Below are 22607 nucleotides of genomic sequence, written 5' to 3'. Positions count from 1 at the left end.
CTATCAGAAGCTTTGTCTGCAGGCCAGATCCCAACCTCCCCCAAAGGCCACTTTGACAGCTGACATCAGGTAACAACTTCAAAAGGCCCCACTGAAAGTGAGTCCCTTTGCACTGTGAACACCAAACAGCTGAAAGCACACATTCAAAGGTCTTGCTTTCAGCTTCAGACCCCTCAGGTGCACCCATCAAGAACTCCCTAGTGCAACACATCCCAGTGAGATTCCTTAACAGTGAGCTATCCTTGTAAAAGAACAAGTGGGAGCCCATTTTAAGCTCATAATTGTTCCTTTGCAGCTGCCTCCTTACCTATATATCAACTGGCATCACATATGTCTGGTATTAGGCAACAGGAAGTGGTTTGGGGAAACAATTTTGTGGGCCAAATTAGAACCCTAGATGGATCTAATTTGGCCCATGAGCCAGATATTCCCTAGGCCTGTTTTATGGTATGTGAAATGCACAAGATGCAATAGGATAATGCAGAAAAAGATAAACAGAATACAGTAAGAGAATCCCAAACCTTACCTTAGATCTTCAGTGTCTTCTAGGATTTTGGGGGGATTGCTAGTCTGCTGAGGCTCTGCATGAGGATATGGTTCTGACCCCCACACCATGCGCGGTTCTGACAGAGGAATAGCATGCTCCCTTGCTGATCGAGTAACATGATCCAAAGAGTCCGCAGCAGTTCCTGCCCCCTCCATCTGGTCCCTTCTTAGAAGTGGCTTAGGAGGTATCATTCCTATAATGGAGATATTGAAATTAAGAAGTCAAACCATACAGCTCAAAAAAGTAACTGAAAGGTCAGCGGTTCAAATCTATGTGACGAGGTGAGCTCCCTTTGCTCTGTCCCAGCTTCTGCCAACCTAGCAGTTTGAAAGCATACCGCTGCTATGGGAAGGTAAATGGCGTTTCCGTGCACTCTGGCACTCGTCACAGTGTTCCGTTGTGTCAGAACCCTACACATCAAGGTGACCTTACAAATGGAATTTTTAAATTTAGAAGCTGTCTATAAAAAAATTCCTCTCACAAGAAATTTTGTTGCGGAGTGACTTTTCTAAGGCTTCTAAAGTTTTCTTCATGAAGTACTGTGACAGACTCACTAGCATACAACATCACAGTACTTAGAATCTGTGCCTAGCACAAAACTCTACAAAGGCTAGAACCTTCCTGTTGCCCATTAAAAAATAGAGCAGCACATTTTGAAAGCATCTTAAGATCCCTCCCCTCTTCACCATGGCAAATCCTGGCTTTTGAATATGTTCTGTGGAAAGAAAAGGCCTAAAGGTAACAGAGTACAACTGGCAGCATTTAATGTAATGTTTAGTAATGTTACTAATTACTGAATACCAGCATCAGTAATTTGTTTTCTTTTAAGCTCTGTTACAAATAGGAAATTGCTGATTTCCTATTTGTAAGAGCTTAAAAGAAAACAAAAACAAAAAAAGCACCTGAAGCTTTCTGCTGTCTGTCAAAGAGATATCTTAGCCAGACTCCTCTGAAATGAGCAACAACTATGCCATCACAAGTAAAACTTACATAGCAATTTTCTTGATAGACTGTGCCCAAGGACAATGCAATTTCTAGAGAGCTTTCCTAAGCTGGACAGAACCCCAATAAAGTGCCTTAAGCCCACAGAGAGGGGTTGGGAACAGGAAGAAGCCTCTGAAATTACAGTGGTACCTTGTTTCTTGAATTTAATCTGTTCCAGAAGTCCATTCGACTCCCGGAACAGTTAAAAAACCAAGGTGCGGCTTCCAGTTGGCTGCAGGAGCTTCCCACGCTCAATCGGAAGCCGCATCAGATGTTCGACTTCCAAAAAACATTTGCAAACCAGAACACTCACTTCTGGGTTTGCAACGTTTGGGAGCCGATTTTCCCCCGACAACTAAGGTGTTCGACTCCCAAGGTACCACTGTATCTTAATCATCCCAAGAACAGGTCAGGTGGTAGGATTCCACTGTGCATCACCGAAAAAACATTTCAAAGGAATGTAAAACAGGACTTTGCCCATACTTAATCCTATATGCCCACACTTAATCCTATATGCCCCTGGGTTCAGCTGACTTGGAGGAGAAATAAACATGCAGAAACCCCAAGAGGGGGAAAAGATCAGATGAAAAAAGGTGGCAGGGACTGGGACCCACACCCTGCATTGAAGAGCTCAATGAGCCTGAACAAAGGTTGTAAAGGCAAGCCTAAATGCACCTAATCACCCCTCCTGCCTCTGTTGAATTATTTGCAAAGGGGAAGGGGAATGAAACGCAGCTGTGAGGCTTGCTCACAGTCCTAAGAACTGTGGGCCAGGAATAAGCTCAGCCTGGAAAGAACAGTGTTCACTACGGCTGTCTTCTTTCTCTCCCTTGCCTACAAAAGAGGAACCTTGCACAAATCAGATAAAAATCAGCAGAACAGTGCAGACTTGGAACTCATTCACTATAAAGGCAGGAGAAAAGACTTTAGGGAGGTAGGAGGTATCCCTAGAGATCAGCCATCATGTAATCATAGAAGAAAAATATGTTTGGACCACTGGGATAACAGCAAACAGACATAAACCACCCCTTTTGAAAACAACAGCAATACAGCAACTCTCTAATTTAGCAGTCAGTAAACATCTATGAAATAAACTGGGCAGCCAGATGTAGTGAAACACACCACATACGACAATAAATTACATCGCCAAAATTAGAGTACCATAATTCCACACAAGAACAGGTTTTGCTAGGATATAACAAAGGTGTAAGATGCACCTCTTTTAAGAAGGAGTTCCACTAGCAGGATGCAAATACAGAAGCAACTTTTTCAGTAGCCATCAGTCTAAAATGAGCCAACCAAAGGAGGATCTCAATTGCCATACCAATTCACATTAGAGTAGGCAAACCATTAGGGACCTTTGTCCCAAACCATTTAGGGCTTTAGAACTCTAAAGAAGCACTCTGAATTGTGTCGAGCAACAAATTGAGAGCCAACTAAACACCTTTAGTATAGGTGAGATTTGTACCTGGATGAATAGGTGGCATATCCATAGCAGGCCTTCCTGACATCATTCGTGGATCCACGTAAGATTGCATCATGAGCCACCGTGGATCAAAGCCCATAGAAGCCAAATGTGGGGGATGTGGCTGCATGGGCTGATAGAGTGGTCTATGCGGTGGTGGGGGAACAGGGCCAGCAGAAGGCTGAGAAGGTGTAGACTGTGGTAGGACCCCTTGCTGCTGCTGCTGCCACTGTTGCTGTTTCATCTGCTCCTATAAAGCAAGAGAAAATATGAAATTTTTGATAAGCTATAGCAAATTGCTTTTAAACAAGTTTTTCCCCTAAAAATGTTTTAGGCACCTGATTTCAGAGCTTTTTTGGCTATGCTCCAATTCCAATTGAACCCAATAATTCATTGGTACACACATAATGCCCTTAAGCTTCAAGCTCTGATTATGAGGTTAATGTTTGCTAGATATGGCCAAGACAATAGACATAAACTTTAGCCATGGTTAATAATAAGGACAGGAGGAATTAGGATTTGGAAGTGTTATGACTGTACTAGGTCACTGAGGACAAAAAGAAGGAAACGAGGAGGACCATTACTGGAAAAACTTGGATGGGGAAGACAAGCCTATCTTAGCACTGAGAAACATAGTGGACAGACAAATGAATCATCTGGCACAGTAATTTGAATGATTAGTTCCAGCATAGTAACATTTGCAAATCTTAAATATGATAGATGGCAAGCTATGGCTGACAGATCATTGAATAACAGCAAAGGTTACAAAACACTTATGAATACGGGAAGTTATTACTTGCCAACTACTGCATGTTACCCTAAAGTTTAGTTACTTGTCTGGTGTCTCCCCTTAACCACAAATCACGATTCCCCCCCCCAAAAAAAGTTTTATGATTATTCACCCTGAGAATGCAAATTTATACTATTAATTAATTTTTTATACCATCCTTCATTTGAAGATTTCACAGCAGTTCACAGTGCAGAAATGCAAAATAAATAAATACATAATAAAAGCAAGGGGAAAACACCAAACCAACCCATAACTTCATCTCCCACAATTTAATACCTATATGTATTAATCTCAAAGTGCTATCCTTTTACCTGTTGTCTCTGAAACCTTGGTGGCAATGATTTCTGAAACTGTTTTGAATAGCCAGAAGAAATAGCAGGACGAGGCTGAGCACCAGAATCAGTCTCGATTTCGTGAGAACTCTCTCTTTCACTATGATTGCTTTCTTGAGTGGTGGAAACAGCTTGACACACTGTCCAGGGGTGGGGAATGCAAGAGAAAAATAACATTGGCACCATGGATGATAAATATGGATGATTACAAGTTCAAACTCAAAAACCACTCCAATTATCTTAAATATTAATGTAGGTGGGTTTTTTAAAAGACTTATTGGACATCATGACAAAGCAATGCTGAAACTGGGGAATAGGAGAGGCAGAAACTACACAAATGTGGCACAGGTAAGAAAATGTTATCTTGAAACCACACCCCATGGAAATAGGTATGCAAGCTCTCCGTAGAAAGTGCACAGACCACAGTTCAGGACACCTTGTAATAAACAGAGGCGTTACCTATTATGCTCCTGATCTACAAACGGCTTAGAAATCTCACCTTAAACAAGAATTCCATCTCCATAAATCTGGAATAGATGTACAGATTAAAACCATGTGTTTTTAGAGGCTTTTTGGAAGCTGTCACTGAAGCAGCTCACATTGCAAATTAAGCACTCTGTTAATAAACATAAGTGACAGCTTGCTTTTTTAGCCATGTGTACATTGGTCGCAATATTGGTGACAGTCAGGCAACTAAAACCCCATTAACTTTAATGCATGCAGGATTGAAACAATGCTTTTAATATACATATTTATCTGGACTGTGGCACATACTATTCAAATGTGATTAGACAAAACTTGCAAATGCATCCTGCTCCTGACCTTTCGAGCATTTATCAGGATGGTTTGTCAGAAGACTTATTATTTTAGATATTACAAATGCTACTTTATAATCTAGGCCAGAGGTTTTCAACCTTTTTGAGTTCACGGCTTCCTTGACCAAATACATTATTTCTGCGGCACCCTGTGGGGTTCAGGAGCCCAGTTATGTCACCCCTTGTCTGCAGAGCTGGCAGCCTCTCGCCCTTTTTCGAACACCCTCTCTCGTGGGGTGTTCCCGCAGCCTCCTTTCTTCTCTCCTCTCCTTGAGAGTCATCTAGGCAGTTGCTGCTGCTGGTCCTGGTCTCCGAGCTGCACCACCCTGCCCCAAAGAGAGGTGCCTCCTCACACTGCCCCACAGGGGCCTGGGAAAAGGATGCCCCCAGCCTTAGTGGCCCAAGGGGAAGCAGCAGTGGGTGCTGCAGGGCCTGCATGGTGGAAAGGCTCCCTATCAGCACTAGGCACTCAGCTTCCAGGCAGGCCTTGCACACAGCAAGCACCAGAAAGGTGAGCGCAGTGCCTGCCTGCCCAGACTCCCGCTGGTTTGTCCATTCTCAACAGCAAGGGCTGGGGTGGACTGGCTGGCAGGGTTGCTATTTATCTCATTAATGAATTGCTTCCCATGAGGCATTCTGAAACAATTTACGATATTTCCTTCAATATATCCAAAACTAAAAGTAGTACAGTGGTACCTCTGGTTACGAACTTAATTCGTTCCGGAGGGCCGTTCTTAACCCGAGGTACTACTTCCAGGTTAGCTGAGTCTGTAACCCAAAGTGTTTGTAACCCGAGGTACCACTGTACAGTTCTTAGGCAGTGCTATAGTTAGGATTCTAGTTAAAGACAGCAGGTTGCTTACTTTAAACAAACAAAATAATTGGTACAAACCTCTCTCCTCTTTACTGCTGCTTTCACTTTCTTGTGGCTTCTCAACTGTAACAGATGGAGTGATTGGCTCTTGAGGTTCAAGCACTTCAGCTTTTGGTTTCTCTTCTGCTTCTTCCCTCTCCACTTTTTCCCTTTCCTTCTCGGCTTCCTTTTCCCTCTCTTGGTTTTCTTTTTCTTCCCTTTCCTTTTCTATCACTGTGTCTTTTTCCTTTTCACTTACTTTTTCCCTCTCCTTATCAGTGTCCTTCTCCTTCTCCTTCTCCTTCTCCTTCTCTTTTTCTTTTTCTTTCAGTGGGTCTTCTCGGGGTGGTTTTGTTACACAGCCAAATTTCTCATTTAACCGTTTTAGCTTTTCAGCACATGCTGCTTTTCTTTGCTCTTCCATTCTTCGCTCCTCTTCCTCGCGCCTTTTACGGGCTCGTTCTACAGCTGCAGATACTTCTGCTTGCTGTCTTCGCCTCTGTTTCCAAATCTCATCCTCATCTGGTGTTGGCCTAGGAGGAAAAGGACCTTGCTTTCCCGGCCCTGCCAAGCGATCTGGAAGTGGATGCTATGTTTTTTGAAATAAAAAAGTGCAAAAGTCTCAAACAAAGGCAGTTTTAGACCCACTACAGAAGTGTATATACAAAGTGATTCTATGGTTCTTTTAGCAAGTCTGAAACAGGGGTCTTCAATCTATGAACTGTCAGAAGGTCTCACACTAAAGTTAGGCCTAACAAGTGAAGTGCTGATCGCAAGCAATGCAAACTAGAAATGTGAAATTTTATTTATTTCCCCCTAGTTGGGCAGCTGTGCAGAAGAATGGGCCTCAATTAAAAGTTGTAAGGAGGAAGAAAACTTTATCTTAACAGAGAATAATGCTAGGGCTAAGGGCACTGCAAACACCTACTACTCTAAAAGCATCTTTTCAATTCGTTGTAAACGGACAAGCAAAGAATAAAGAAAGAGCTGCAATAAATATTTGCCAGCAGTGGTTTCCAAACTCCTCCCACCCATGGACCACTTGGGAAATTGCAAAGGGTCTTGGCAGAACACTTAATTATTTTTCTGCCTGTTGTAGCAATTGCAATGCACTGTGCAGGGTGCTGCAGGATTTTTAAACATATTATTGCTTCTTTTATTTCGTATATGCAGTGTTAGAAATTTCCAGTTGCAACCATGTGGAGATCTCTGTATGCCAGGTTGGCAAATGACATCCCCATCTGGTTGGGTCCTTAAGAAGCTAAGCAGAAGAACTTATTTATTGCGTTTATATTCCAGCTTTTTCTCCAAGGAGTACATGGATCACCCTCCTCCTCAGTTAATCCCTACAATGACCCTGTGACATAGGTTAAGAGGCTGTGACTGGCCCAAGGTCACCCAGTGAGCTTCATGACTGAGTAGGGATTTGACCCTGTCCTCCAAGGTCCAAGTCCAATACTCTAACCACTATACCACACTACTGGCTCCCTACAGTACTTCTGCTATGGGGCAAGCTATATAAATTAAGTGGGTAAATAAATAAGGGGGAAGCAAAATGTCAATTGGAGAAGAATCTGAAATATTTTCCTTGAAGCTCGAATTTGTTTTATTCTGTATTTAATTTGATGTTTTACTGCTGTAGAAGCTTTGAGATTTTTTCATTAAAATATAAAGCAGTATAGAAATGAAATGACAACTACCACTACTAAATTTCATTGGGAAAAAGGGCTCCTAGACATTCCGTTGTGGCATCCATAACCTAGGTTTAAGTTGCGATCTGGCAATTAGTTTATATATTTGAGTTTCTAACACTGCTTATAGGTATTTTATTGCACATGTTACTTGCAACTTGTGCACATTTAACTTTTGTGCATTCAGCTTTATGTACCTGGCAAAACTTCTTTTAAGATTTTAAAAGGGATGGAAAGGTGGTGAGCGTTTGGGGGGAAAGACTTTGGCAATCGCACCCGCCCACTCAATCTAATGTGTTTCGACCATACGTCATTTTGGTTTTAGGTGTTATCCCCGAAATGTAACTCAAGTGTAAGCTGAGTCACCTGTACCACAATTTGAATTCCACAGAATTAAAATTGTTACATGTTCTTCAAAGACATGCTGTGGGCCACCTGAATGAAGTTTGCAGACCACAGTTCAATTTCCTGTGCTGTATTTTATGGAATTACTACATTTTAAAAATGTGGATTGTAAGGAGTGGAGAAGATAGCCTGTTTTAATCTCTCAACTGAAAGTAATTTACTGCAAAGTATTGCAGCCGGGATCCAGAAGATTGTGCATAGGTATTAAACATAGGCACCAGGGATTTATTGCCTCCCATACAGAGCATATACCTCCTCTGCCTTACTCTGGCACTGCTAAGGATCAGGCCCTTGGAGCAGCATTTGATGTGATGTGTGGGACTGTAGCTTGAAGGGGGAAATCACTCCCTGGACACGCATTGCTACACATCCAAAGGCCTCTTTGAATTCTACAAAGTCATTTAAAGGAAAAAACGACGGAATGAAAAAATCAGCTGATCTTCCATGTATTACAATGTGCACTGCATGACTACTATGCAAAGCATAACCTTACATTTTACTAAAAAATTAAAGAGAGAAAGTTAAGGACTGACAGTTGGGCCCAGAGGTGAATTTTGCTCATACCTGAACAGATTTTGGCTGAAGCCCAGAACTGCCCCTCTCAAGCACTAAAGACTGGGCTGGTGTCAGACTGCGTTCCTATTGGATTAAAAAGAACAACTGTAAATATTCTTGTGAAACAAACCGAATGCTGTTGATTTAATCCTTTACTAGTTCCCTTTCAGTTGGATGTACTCAGTATAATGTACACAACATGTAATTATTTACTTAGGAATCATTCTTAACACACACATCTTCATGCGCCTGAAGGGAAAAAGACAGAGGTGTCCTTTTCTCCAGTGCTGCTGGCTATTGAAGGCAATGTGGTCACTGAAGGTGTGGCACTGTTTGGGAGTTAACACCAGCCATGTTCCCACTGGCAGTGGCTAGCATAACACCCCCAAAAGGGTTGTTTTGTGTGGGTGGAATAGTGTCAGCCAGGGAGCTGCTGGATCCTAAACTGGCCCAGTGACAGGCCAGGGGCTTGATCCAGGCCTTTCTGTTGCAGCAACATGGTGCAACATAACAATACGCAAACCAGAACAAAAAATGTGACCTTCCTGTCCTGGCCAACAGAAGCTGGCAAGGATTTGGCTCCAGCACTGGCTTCATTCACTTCCACCATCCCAAAGGCCAGGGTCCTGGTTAGGATTCATCGTTCTATGCCAACACTAAAATCCTCAAAATATCCAGCGACAGAATCAAACATTCTTAAATCAGCCAAACCACAAATCTGTTCAGTGTCTCTGATAATTGGAGTTCAAATGTGCTAAAGGCTTCAGACTACAATGGTCTCAAAACCTCTCAGTGCCAACGTAAGGGGCATGCAGTCTGCAGTCAGTTTCCATGTCAGCACAGAGACTAGGTACCTGTCTTTTGCAGGAGCACTTAGCTGCACAGAAAGTTAAATAATGCCAATTCTCTATTTAGAAAGAATCTTTCAATCTGTATGAGCATTCAATTACATGAACACATAAACACAGGCTTGCTATCTCAGAAGGAAAGTCATTTTTCAGTTCATCCAAAAAACCCTTTGTTTTGTCAACAATCATATGGCAGATCAGATATATGCAGAATGTTCCCAATGGAAATGGACAGACTAGGTCTTTTGACTACAGTGTTACCTCGGGTTAAGAACTTAATTCGTTCTGGAGGTCCGTTCTTAACCTGAAGCTGTTCTTAACCTGAGGTAGCACTTTAGCTAATGGGGCCTCCCGCTGCTGCTGCGCCGCCGCCACGTGATTTCTGTTCCCATCCTGAAGCAAAGTTCTTAACCCGAGGTACTATTTCTGGGTTAGTGAAGTCTGTAACCTGAAGCGTCTGTAACCCAAGGTACCACTGTACTGTTGGATTCCATCACCTTTAACCCCACTTAATCAATGATAGGTTTAAAAGGTACTAACCAATTCAATACACCAAGTGGTTACCTCAAAAAGAGAGGCTATAACTTGTTGGGATGCAAAATGCAGCTCAGTCAGAAGTGAAGCTATGATATGAGTAATGGGGGGGGGGGACCTAAAAAACCCAACACAACACCCTTATTTTATGTAAAGTCCCCTCCAAAGCATGTTTCATTATTTCATTTACACTTTCATTAACACTGGTTGGAGAGGCATACCAGCACTTAACTAGCTCTATCACAATAGTATCTGGATAATGCACACCTAAATTGTAACTTATACACCAGGAGAGAAAAGTGATTAGATAAAAATACCTGCTCAAAGTAGTTGCTTTTATTATATGGCACTTTGGAACCAACTGACTGCAAAGGAGCAGATGATTTATGTTCTTCTGAATCTTTCTTCTCCACATCTTTTGCAGGTTCATTACTGCATGAAGGGGATCATAAAAGGTCATATTTTGCATACCACTCTTTTTACATGAAACATGCTTTTTATGTTAATTATGAATATTATGTTAATCTTCTCAAGTTGCAATTTATATGCAATTTATAGCTGTGTTTCCCACATCCAAAACTCTAGCTACTACATAACTCAGTCTCTTGAGGGTATTTTACAAATGTAGTACAAATACGAGCTGATTATTTCAAATTTCTAAACATGAATATTTTGTGTGTGTGTGTTTTATAAATCACCTGCTATGCTGTTCTTTCTGGTTACTTCCTTGGTCATCATCATCACTGAAGTTCAACTGTTCAGTATAATCTACCTCACTCTGGGCTCCTAGAATAATAAAGAATGGTAGGTCAGCACTGCAAAACACTTTTCTACATGCAACCAGTTAAATGTTCACTGATATTAATGTTCTTACCAGCCCAGCCTTCATCAGCTTCAGCATCCAAATTATCAAACTTGTCAAGTTCTTTGAGCTCATTAGCACTTAGGATGGCTGGGCGTTCTACAGTTTCTGAGCTCCATGAAGAGGGCCCTCTACCCCTTGGTCCTCTAGAAAAAGAAAGCAATCTATCATGTAGGGTTTATATATCAGTATTTCATAGTTAAGTTACTGAAGAGACTGAAGATTAGTTTAAGCTCAATACTGAAAAAAGTAGATACTTGTTTACAAACAGCAAGTTTAATTAACAAAGGGAACTATTTTCAATTACTAGATGTCAGAATGAAATGTTAAAGAATCAGAAAGGAAAAAAGTTCTAAGTGCAGACATATTAAGTGCTTGGGTGTCTGAGGTTTCCCCAGTGCTGCTGAAAGAATACAGAGACAATTTAATATATACCAAAGACACACAACAATATACATCAACAACGGACAACAATTTTAAAAGCTATACAAAAATATCAACAGTACAGGGTCCAATGTTATGAATAAGGGAAAACTGTGCAAAAACATGCACCTGTAGGTTGACTACTGATGTTTTGCTAACATTGGACTATGCACCACTGCTGCTTTAGTAATTTTATGCTTTGTATTGTTGCATCCTCTTTAAAAGAATCATGGTCTTAAAATTATGTTAAATAAGACTATATATGCATTATGCAAATATAGTTGTGATATCAAAAAGTTTTAAGAGCAGTAATCAAATCATGCATGTAATTGGTATTTTTACCTGGTAGCCTCAGATGGAGCAGGGAACCTGCTGGGACCTGGCATTTGAGGATATGCCAATTTAGGGTACTGGTTAAACATCTAAGGAAAAAACAAAACACCAGCTATGTAAACATTGTATTTTAATTAAATACCAAAATCATAAATTGGAAAGTGAGCATTTATATAATATACCAGAAATAAAAACTGAAGTCTACCTAAAATTAACAAACTCTTAAATTGACTTTATACAGTTAAGTTATTTAGGTGTGTGCCTTTTTGCATGTCCCTTGGTGCTCTATGATTTCTCAATCACATCACTTGCTAGAAGAAAATGACTCTCAGTTAGCAATTAACAGCAACAGGAATATAAACAGCATAGCTGCAAAGAGCTTAGCAATTCCACTTCAAAGGAAAGTTTCCCTCCCTTCAGATCCCTCAAGAGAAAGAAGTCTACAAGATATTGATGGACATGACTTACATAGGGTGGTATCATTGCTCTGTACTGAGATATGATCCCAGGCTGTTGCTGACCATTAAGCTTGGGAGCAGGTGGCAGTGCTATCCTTATATCCCTCTTCTCTGGTACCTTGGGGCCATCACTCTGTTCTACTGGTCCAGGCACATTACCGTCTTCTTGAGCGACAGGTTTTGCTTCTTGATCAGTTGGAGAATTTGGAGAGTTCAGATTCCTGCCTCCACCTTCTCGCCAGCTAGCAACATCTGAAATGGGATAGGGGAGGTTATATTTCAAACAGATTTCTGAACACCATTTATTTTGTGTTGTGCAAAAAGTGCTTGGTATATTTCTCACCAGCTTCATCCACCCCCCACCCCCCAAAAAGGACATTCAGTGACAAAACTGTCATCTCAGCCTACTTGAGCTGTGACACCACCAAGAATTAGTCCACTTTAGCACAGAAATGGTTTAACTTGATCAATTCAAGCTCTCTATAACCGAGAACATTCAGCAGTTGCTGTTTTAAATAGGGCTATCACTGGCTCAATTAAGGCACTATACTAACAGTGGTTAAAGAAGCTGAATTATAGTTTAATGTAGTGTTTGAATTGGTTAACCACAATATGCAACAGTCTGGCAAAACCCAATCAGAAGCCACATTTTGAAGTGGGTTTGCAAACTGTAGTTTGTGCTAATTATGGTTGGCATTATGTATTATCTGACATTCCAGTTACACCACTTGTTCCATTTCTAAAGGCCAATGAACCTACAGCCTGGATAACAGATCAGGTGGAAAATGACTGTAGACAAGCAGCAGTCATGATTTGATTGTAGGTTTGAATGAGGAACTAGAGACCTTGCAGGTGCTGTTGGACTCAAACTCGCATCAGCCCTGGCCAACATGCCCAAGGATGGAAGTTGTTGTCTAACAACATCCAGAGAGCCACAAGTTTCCCGTCCCTGTTCTCAACTACCATGAATGCAAACCATGTCAGAATTTTTGTAAGTTATTTTTAGAAAAAGGGCAAACTACTGGGCTCGGTTTGGATATAAAACCGGATAAATGCTTTTTTCCAATTACATCTGATGCAGAGGAGGAAGCTAGGGCATCTGAGTCTGTGCTTGTTGTCAGCTTCATTGACTAATATTTAATTTAAGTCAAGAGATCAAGCAAATGTCTACGTGAACAAGTGTTTCTTCAAGAGCTGGTAGAATTCATTTGCATATTACTTGAAGAATGGTAACATGGGCTAAAAACTAATTAAAACTGTATTCAAAACTATTATTACATTTTATGTACACTTACTTTGTGGTCGTAAACTGGGCCCAGGACCATAAGGCTCTTCAGCTGCATCCTTCTCTTTAGTCTTCTCTTGATCACCAGCTGCCTGCAGACTAGGAAACTCTTGCTGGAAATAGCTATTTATTTGAACTCCAGGACCTGAGATAGTTGTAAAAAATGCAAGTCAGTAATTAACAGTTCAGAAAATCCAAAACTGCAATGTGGAACGAAATAAGCTTTTATTTTAGTCTCCAATTTCAAATAAGAAATACTTCTTCCATAAGAGATTCTGGTACTTCAATTACCACTACTGGATCAATTGCCTTCCTTATGGTAAGAAGCTATACCAAGGAGCAAAGAGTAGCCTGCTCTGTTTAAATATATAGTACATGAATATCTTACTTACAGAAAGGTTTTCCAGAACTATAATGGCAGCGACTTGTGATCACTAGCTTTAACATAACCAGAGGCTCATTTGAACATAGCCTAGAAACCTGCTTTAAGAACACACTACATAAATGAGGCCAGAAGATAGTTTTTGGTTCTTCTGTGATAATAGTAACAATTGTACAATAGAGCAATCTAAACCCTCAACCTGCCGTGCTGGAGAGGCTTCGAATGAAGCAGAAGTGTCCTGCCCAGTCCAGCTCTGCTGGTGAGGAACAACCCAAAGTGCCTGCCTAGATGGTGAGTGGGCAGAAGATACCACTGGTGCTAGTGAAGGGACCACTTGCATGGAGCATTAAGGGATTGGGTGGCCACAGGATCCACTGGATCTTGTGCTGGCCCTGCTGCTGTTCTCCATGCCCCCAATTTCTGTCCTGGTCAGCACAGGCAACAGTGCTGTGGATGTGGTGGCGGCAGTCACACTACTCCATCAAGCTCCACTGCTGATGGCCAGGGATTTAGACTGTGTTCTTAGTGATACTAAGTGAAAAATCTCTGCTTTCCATAGATATGAAGCAACTAGTCGTCTGCCAAATGCAAAGAAATAATTTGCCTTCTTTCTTCTAAGGTATTTTCAGTACTGGAACCATAGAAGCTATATTACACAGCTAGACCGCCAATACATTTAGCATAGTATCATTTTCCCGGCTGGAAGTAGTTCCTCAAGAGTTTCAGAGTCTTCTCCAGCTCTACCGAAAGATGACAGTAATTGAACCATGGATCTTTTGCACTTCCTCAGGAGTTTTTTTTCCACTGGAACCTGTCAGAACTCAGTTCTGGCACCTCTCAGGTGGTCACAATTGCTACTCTAATGAGAATGAAGGAGGTGTTCATGGTGAATTCCGGCAACTCTTTTTCTAGAAAAATAGCACCAGGCAAAACTAACAAGGTTCCTTTACTAACAAATAAATGTTACTTTATTTGTTAGAGTAACATTTCAAGATAAAGAAACTGCAAAAGCCTCTTTGCTTTATTAAAATGTCCAATACAAAATAGCCACACAGACTTTCAATCTAAATTAGAGCAGTACTTGTTTTTAACTACTTTTGCAAATTTAGGGAAACTGTCTTAAAATAATATACAGCGGTACCTTGGTTGTCGAACTTAATCCGTTCCAGGAGTCTGTTCAACTCCCGGAACCGTTTGAAAACCAAGGTGCTTCCTGCAGTCAAGCGGAAGCCACGTCGGAAGTTCGGCTTTCAAAAAAAGTCCACAAACTGGAATACTTACTTCCGAGTTTGCAGCGTTCAGGAACCAAGCCATTCAAGAACCAAGCTACCACTGTATTCATAGAATTATGATACTTACTTTATCAAAATATCAATGTAAAAAGTTCTAGAAATGTGAGGAAGCAGGATTGTGTGCATTCCAAGAGCACACGCTAAAAAAATTAAGAGTAGACAATCCACTTGTCATTCTGTAGATTATACTGAATGTCCATTAAAAATCTCCAACTTTACATATAAATACAAAGCGAAATTAGTCCTTAATGTTTTCCCTGTGTACCACTTTTTAACTAGCCTACTTACAAGCATACTTTAGCAATCTTTAACTATGCTGGAAGCTAGAAAGATTGAATGCTGTCTTATACCAAGTCCACACCACTGATCCATCTAGCTCAGTACTGTCAGCTATCCAGGGTTCCAGACAGGGGTCTTTCCCAACCCTACCTGGAGACACCAGGGGTTGAGCTATGATTGTCAATGAGAAACATGCCCAACTGAGTTCAATGGGGCTCAATTCCAGGTAAGGGGGTAGAGACTGCATTCTTACCTAGCAGTAAATCCCATCAAAAACAACAGGACCTATATTTCTGAGTACATATGAACAGTACTGGAGCCTTAGTAAGCTCCTTGGAGTGGGGGTGGCCTGGTACTCCTTATGCTTTTCTACACAGCAATATGACCATGTACTCCAACTCCTTTCAGCTCAAAGCAGCATGGCCAGCGGTCAGGGATAATGGGAGCTGTAGTCTAGAAGCATCAGGAGGGTCAGGTGTTAGGGAGAGAAATATTCTAGATCAATTTTCTTATACATGCACTTTTGGATACCCTTTTGATCGTAAACTTTTCACACAATTAAAACTGCTGTCTAGCATGTGTACATTAAAAGCCAGGATGGGTTTCATAATGTAATTTGGAAGCATCCAAAACACTTAATACATAAAATCCCCTTATGTTAAACTGCTTTCTTTTTATGATTTTTGGATTTGTATCCAAAATGATATCTAAGAGAATGTTATGTAAAAAGGGCAAAATAAATAAGGGGTGGGTTAAGATGCCTTGCCAGAGAAATGCCATCAGGAGTGTTGAAAGGATGTACAAAATAAGCCATGCAAAAATATCTACTTCATTTTTCCCAGTAAGTGGGAAAGAGTTGCAGGCACACTTTAAACAGGAAACCCCAAGCATAAGCAGCTGGGTAATCCAAGCAACAGATCAAGGATGGGCTGAGTATAGAAACACTGTACACAAGCAGGTCACCAGCTAATGTTCATGTAGGGCCATGTAGTGTCTGCTGATTACTGATGGGCCTTGTTCTTATTCCGCAAGATCCTTCTTATGTTCCTAAACAAAAGGGCAAACTGAAGATCGCATAAGCTACATTTGCTATACCTTAACTCAGGGTGGTCCAACTTTTCACATTAAGAGGGCCACAAGAGTGCTTCACCATGGAACGTATGGGCCACACACTGCCTTGTCACACAAGGATGGGGAGCAAAGCCAAAATTTGGTGCCCTCGTTCCAGCCCTGTCTTCCCAAAGCCAGGTAAGCAAGGGGCCAGGCTTTGAGAAAGAGGCTGCAGGCTCAGGCAGGATCCTAGGGCCCTTCCTACACCTTCCCAAAGCTGGAAAAATGCTAACTAAGCTTTGAGAAGGAGGTGGAAGAACTATAGGACCCTGTCAGAGCCCTTATGCCTTCCCAACTTTGGGAAGGCAGTGCAAAGACTGGGGTGGGGAGTCAAATGTTGCTGAGGGCTGCCAAAAAAGGCTATGAGGGGCACGCATGGTGCTTGGGCCACGCGTTGGACCACCTTGCCTTAACTGCAAAAAAAGAAAAAGAAAAAAAAATAGAGTTTGCGGGTGAAGCATTGATGTTCTGGTAAAATAACAGACCATGCAAGGCTGAAGTCAGCTCACTACTGCAACAGAAGCTTTCCCAAACAACATGTTTAAATAACTGTGTGTTCCACTATGCCAGTGCCCACTTAGTCCAAGTTTATTATATGCATCTATGGACCAGGTTCCACGAAAGTCATGGAAGCTGACAGCTGTCATCAGGTATACTCTAAATGCATCTTGAAATAATTAGTTGGAGATTTTATTTATATATATATTCCTTCAACTCTCAGTAGACCAAGCGGTAAACAAATTCAATTAATTATAATAAACTTGTCAGAAGAAAACATTTTTAGTTCTAACGCTGGAACTGAAATTCTTCTCTTTAAGAATTGAGGGGAAAATCAGAGTAACAACAAAATCATCCATTGCCACCCCAACACTATTTGTCCCACGAAAGCATCAAGACCTAGCTTCTATGAAGCTTGTCTTGCACCCCTACCACCAGCAGCAGAAGATCAAATGCAAAGCAGGTAAAACTTATGCTATCATCTTCCTGCTTTGCCTGCTACAACTCCCCCGAAAGGAGGAGTGATGCCAGACCATCCCTGGAGGACAATGGACCCACACACCATGGACTTGTGACAGCTGACTTGAAAGCAGACTTTTGGGTAGGGTGGTTAAAAAAGAGAGTGGGAGAATAGTTATCTAATTAGTGGTGGGAATCTTCTTTGTTTATTATTAGTGTATAGTTATAGTTAATGCCTTTCATGTATTGTTTTTGTTTTTACATGTTATGTTAGGTGATATATTGATGAATTTGTATGACAGCCCCCCCTCCCCGTCTTTCCTTATGGTATTAAGCATGTGTGCATAAATGTATTGCTGTAAGTTGCTTGGAGACCTCTGGATGACAAACAACTATTAAGTTTAATTAATATGAACCAGATGACATTATGATATAAGTTATTAAATCCAAATTCTATTAGAGTTACTGAAATTAATTGGAGATGTCTAAGAAAAACACTGCAACGAAGAACGCTGAAATCAACTGATCTGTAGTGACATTTTAGAACCTCTCAGCCCTGTAATACTGTAATTCACAAAGTGTGTGTTGCGAGGCAGGTTGAAATGAATCTCAAAATATGCTGCTGCTAAGTGGTATGCATATGGCCAGAGCAAGATGCCCTGTGCAACGCCGATTCTCTCCCCACTCCAAGTATTAAGAACAGCACTATCATTTTGAAGTTGCACCATGAGAAGCTCAAAGTACAGCTCAAAGTTATGAGGGAATACTGCTGTAACTTGAGTTTGGGCACTGACCAGTATGGAATTTATGTAAGAGGCCCAACAAAATGTCTAGCCAATCTGACCAGAAATAGTTGGCAGATGTGTAGTTAAAAGTAACTGTACAGTTAGTCCCTTACATGTATGATAGCTGTGACACATAATGGATAAGAAATCTCCCACATATAAAACACCCACTACTGACCCAACCTTATGTAAAGCTATCATTTTCAACTGCATTTACTCGGGTGTTGGTGTCTCTTGTGGTGGGGGAAGGAACCCTGGGCAACAGGGATGGAGCAGGCCAGGCGGGTTGTGCCTGCTACTACTGTGGGCCACAGTGGCGGTGTTGTTAGTGGCTCTGGGCCTTGTTGCTGCTGATGAAGAAGGAATTCAAGAGGAGCCTTTTGAATCAAAGACAGCCTTGCCTTCTGAGGAACAGGTGAAAGAGCATTCAACTGGAACCCATGTGGCAGCAGGTCAGATCTTCATTGACTCTGATGAACCAGTCTCACACTGAAGATGGAGAGTGTTTCAGAAGCCAAGAGGAAAAGGAAAGAACTTTGGAGGAGTTAAATTCCCTAGAACTGTCATCTCTATCAAGTAAGGATTTGGAAGAGGTAAAAGCACAAAAAGCAGTTTTCACAGCCATTGGAGGAACTGCAGATGGTGAGCGATGCTACTTCCCCTTTATTTTTCTGGAGAAGGAATACTCAGAATGTACTGCAGATGGGAGGGAAGATGGTAGACTCTGATGTGCAAAAACCTACAATGACAAGGCTTATCAAAAGTGGGACTTCCGTGAAACTGAAGAAGAGTCTAATAGGAGAAGACAAATGCAAGAGGCAGAGGATGTTTACCAGACTGGAATGAAAATCCTTAATGAAAGCAGTAGAAAGGTCCCAAAGAAGCCTATCGGTATCTTATGAGAGAGCTGACATGAATCATACCACTCAACCTTCAAAGCTATTAATTTAAACTACACACACACACACACACACACAGAGAGAGAGAGAGAGAGAGAGAGAGAGAGAGAGAGAAAGAAAGAAAGAAAGAAAGAAAGAAAGAAAGAAAGAAAGAAAGAAATGGATGACAGAAGATTTAAACTTTTGGGCTTTTGTTTTCTCTAAAATGTTTTACGATATAAAATCATTACTCACTTTTCTATCAAGTGATCTATGCTAAATTTCTCATCAGAATAAAACTGCAAAAGACATGAGGTTTCCTTGAATGAAAGTGCAGTACAGCCAAGAACAATGCTTCTACAATGCTATCAATTTTGGCTGCCTCAAAAAATTAAGACCAACTGTCCTAAGATGGCAATGCAAAGGGGAACTGCTAGCCCCACGAGGCCGGCCCACCTCCACTTACCATCACCCTGCCCACCTTGCTTGGTATTGGCCCATGATTTGGCAACTGGAGGTGCTTCTTGAGGAGCAGGAACTGCAGGCTTTGGCTGGGTCTGTGGCACTTCTGGCGGTCTGAAACCATAAGAAATGTGAAGAAGCAATCCTGTTAGCACAAATGTTTTAGTAGGGGTTGAAAGAGGATGTTACTTATAGAAGACAGAGAATTCAGACTCTTGAATCATTAAATAAAGTGTTTGCCATGGATCTTCCAAAGTACTCTTGTGGCATATACCAAAACTTTATACCACTATTCTTAATGAGAATTTACAGTATGACCTTTAACTTACTTTTCTTCCTCATGTTGCTCTTGTTTAGAAGCCCATCCTGTGCCATCCTTAGGCACAATGTTTATATTAGGATCATTGCCTTTGTTTTCTGCTTTAAGACTGGGGAGATTAGCAGGAGGGGGCATCCTTCGTGAAATGGCAACTTTTCCAAGACTCTGTAATCCATGGCGTGTTGTGACTGCATCAAGAAAAGACATTTTAAACTGCTGACTCTGTCAGAGAAATATACAGATTTATCAAAGAAATATGATTCTAAGTAGAACTTGGAAGATCTGCGAATCCATTGCTCCTAGGTCCCAAGTTAGGATTGCTTTGGTATTTATTCTACGTATACCCTGTCCTTCTATTGAGAAAAATATTACTTCCATTATTTCCATAAAATGGGTGCCTCTCATATCTCAACCAGGATGCCGTTCCACAGGAGGATGCATCAATAGAAAAAACAAGGGTTCAGGCCAAAATATAAAAACACAGTATGTAGCAAACAAAGTATAATGAATGTATTCATCACAATGTACCTGTTATTACAAGGCATACAATGCATACAAGCGGTACTCCAACACAAGCGGTACTCCAAAAACATCGAAGTGAATACAGAGTTACAATTAATGTTGTATTTTCTTATCTCCAATGCAAAGAAATTATTGAAAGTGATGGAGCAGCTGTAGTAATCAGGACTGCAGCCTGGTGATCCCAGTTTCGAAGCGAACTGGCTCTAGCCGGAATACAGCAGAAGCCTCAACCTGGTGTGGGACTTTGTTAACTTACAGGCTGAAGGAGTTTTTCTCCGCTTGTATTGGAGTACCACTTTGTATGTATCGTATGCCTTGTAATAGCGAGTGCATTGTGACGAATATATTCATTGTACTTTGTTACATATTGTGTTTTTATATTTTGGCCTGAATCCGTTTTTTCTATTGGTGCATGCTTTCACACAGTGGGTTCCTTCATTTTGTTCCACAGGAGAGGGGCAGCCACACTGAAGACCCTGCTCTGAATTACTGTGGAGTGGGGCTTCTGATATTTTAGATGTGATTCCTGCCTTTTAGCTATAATTCCTGAACTTCAGGTGGTTGGACGAGATAACCCTTCGGGTTGCTCCCATTTTTACAATTCTATGGTTCTATTTAAAAAGGTTCAAGCACACTAACAGCCTAATAAAAAAATAAAATTCAAAATGCACAAAACAATCATAGATGGCAGACAACAAGTTAAGGATAAAATGCTAAGGAAGTTTGAAACAAGTACATTACTTAGTAGGCAAAATGCCTGCCAAAAGAGAAATATCTCAGCTCACAGAAGGCCTAAAGAAAGAATGCAAGATAGGCCTCCCTCAATAGTGTGTTCAACAGTAGTAGACTAAACACATTATTTAGATTTATTTATTTATTTGTTAAATTCATATCCTGCCTTCCTCCTCAAAGGGCACCCAGGACCCTCCAGAGCAGATCTGGAGAGCATGGGAGGGACTGGAGGGGGAGAGAATCAGCAGTCCTCTTGCGCAAGTGGGTGGACATCATTGATATAACTCAAAATGGTAGCCAACTATAAACAGCTTATTAAATTTAGATGAGATACTTTAATAATGCAAACAAAGCTATCAGCAATGAGTATTTCTCAAACAGTAGCAGCTCATATTACTTTACATACCTGTAGCTTTCTGTGTTTCCAGAGTCTTTCCTTTATAAGTATTAAACAGACTAAGTGTTGCATACTTGGTTTTTCCATCCTTTGCTTTTGTGTTCTGTCCTGACTTTTCAGACATTTCAGTTCATTGAGCTAGAGCCTCCTTGCTCACCCCCTCAAAATGAAAGGAAAACTCATTAGACAGTAAATAAATAGACATGTTAACCAGTGAAAGTGACATAGCTTATTTGGGAAAAGAGGCATTCAGAAAGAAAGGTGCTGCTGCAAATGTCCCATGATGACATAGTTGTAGCTCTGCCTATTGTGTATTACAATGGATAATGTAACAGGATGGGCTCTCCTACCAGAGTATAGGAATACTTGGCTCAAGATACTGCCAGAGCACAGGCAGTGGTCAGATGAAGAAGAAGAAGAAGAAGAGGAGTTTGGATTTGATATCCCGCTTTATCACTACCCGAAGGAGTCTCAAAGCAGCTCACAATCTCCTTTCCCTTCCTCCCCCACAACAAACACTCTGTGAGGTGAGTGGGGCTGAGAGACTTCAGAGAAGTGTGACTGGCCCAAGGTCACCCAGCAGCTGCATGTGGAGGAGCGGAGACGCGAACCCAGTTCCCCAGATTACGAGACTACTGCTCTTAACCACTACACCACACTGGCGTTACAGATGAACTGCAACACTGCATTGAAACAATGCTGCTGAAAGAACATGCATTCATCATTAAAACAATTTCACAATCCATGATATTGATTTTCCAGAAAACTTTTTTTGTTCTGATTTCCCCCGAAAATTAGTTAGGATGTTAACATATTTAGTAAATTAAACTAAATCCAAAAAGTATGTCAGGTTAATTTTCCATGTTGTGTTTCCCCAACAGTTAAAGGCGTTTGATCTGAAGTATCTGAAAAGAAAAACAATTCAGTAAAACACTTCCTGTGATTTAAATGTTATATTTAAATTGGGGTGGGAAGCTGGATCTGGCTCTCCACTGCCATGGACCAAATGTGAGAGATGAATTGGGACAGCCACCTATCACTTGACATCACAATGACATCAGTTGACCCCTTTTTGCCTGCATGTACAGGCAAATGAATGCACAGCCTGCAAAACTTTCAGCTGACTGTTGGGTCTCATGGAGCCCAAAGCAAAGTATTCCACATGACCAGAAAATCAGCTGATAAGTTAGATCCTGTGGAACCCCTTTGCACAGGGTTTTGCAGGTGCTGCCAATAAGCTTGAAAAACTCCTTACAGTTGAGCCATGTCTATATCTGCCCCAAATCTGACTTGTGGGCCAAATGGGAAGGCC

At 41.2% G+C, this 22607-nt stretch overlaps 1 protein-coding gene and 1 pseudogene across 20 annotated transcripts in view; one reads left to right on the top strand and one right to left on the bottom strand.

The window, feature by feature from the left end:
• The window catches only part of PRRC2C (proline rich coiled-coil 2C), a 77844-nt gene that overhangs the window by 47244 nt on the left and 7993 nt on the right, over window positions 1-22607 (bottom strand). For 19 of the 20 annotated variants that reach the window (XM_028732260.2, XM_028732274.2, XM_028732267.2 and 16 more), the window contains exons 2-15: window positions 21305-21455; window positions 19655-19832; window positions 19330-19439; window positions 13191-13325; window positions 11906-12147; window positions 11447-11526; window positions 10694-10827; window positions 10518-10605; window positions 10137-10251; window positions 8447-8521; window positions 5826-6375; window positions 4098-4258; window positions 3000-3246; window positions 527-740 (exon numbers count right to left, since the gene is read on the bottom strand). In XM_028732260.2, the coding sequence (XP_028588093.2) occupies window positions 527-740; window positions 3000-3246; window positions 4098-4258; window positions 5826-6375; window positions 8447-8521; window positions 10137-10251; window positions 10518-10605; window positions 10694-10827; window positions 11447-11526; window positions 11906-12147; window positions 13191-13325; window positions 19330-19439; window positions 19655-19832; window positions 21305-21419 (2444 nt within the window). In that variant the 5' untranslated portion in view covers window positions 21420-21455. The remainder of the gene's footprint in view (window positions 1-526; window positions 741-2999; window positions 3247-4097; window positions 4259-5825; window positions 6376-8446; window positions 8522-10136; window positions 10252-10517; window positions 10606-10693; window positions 10828-11446; window positions 11527-11905; window positions 12148-13190; window positions 13326-19329; window positions 19440-19654; window positions 19833-21304; window positions 21456-22607) is intronic. The other variant, XM_028732263.2, reaches the window with a different exon arrangement.
• Window positions 18122-18887, top strand: LOC114599970 (protein sel-1 homolog 1 pseudogene; annotated as a pseudogene).

The sequence above is a fragment of the Podarcis muralis genome, chromosome 5 (assembly GCF_964188315.1).
Source record: "Podarcis muralis chromosome 5, rPodMur119.hap1.1, whole genome shotgun sequence".
Taxonomy (NCBI): Eukaryota; Metazoa; Chordata; class Lepidosauria; order Squamata; family Lacertidae; genus Podarcis; species Podarcis muralis.
The sequence above is the reverse complement of the archived record's forward strand: the minus strand, read 5'-3'. Positions and strand labels throughout refer to the sequence as shown.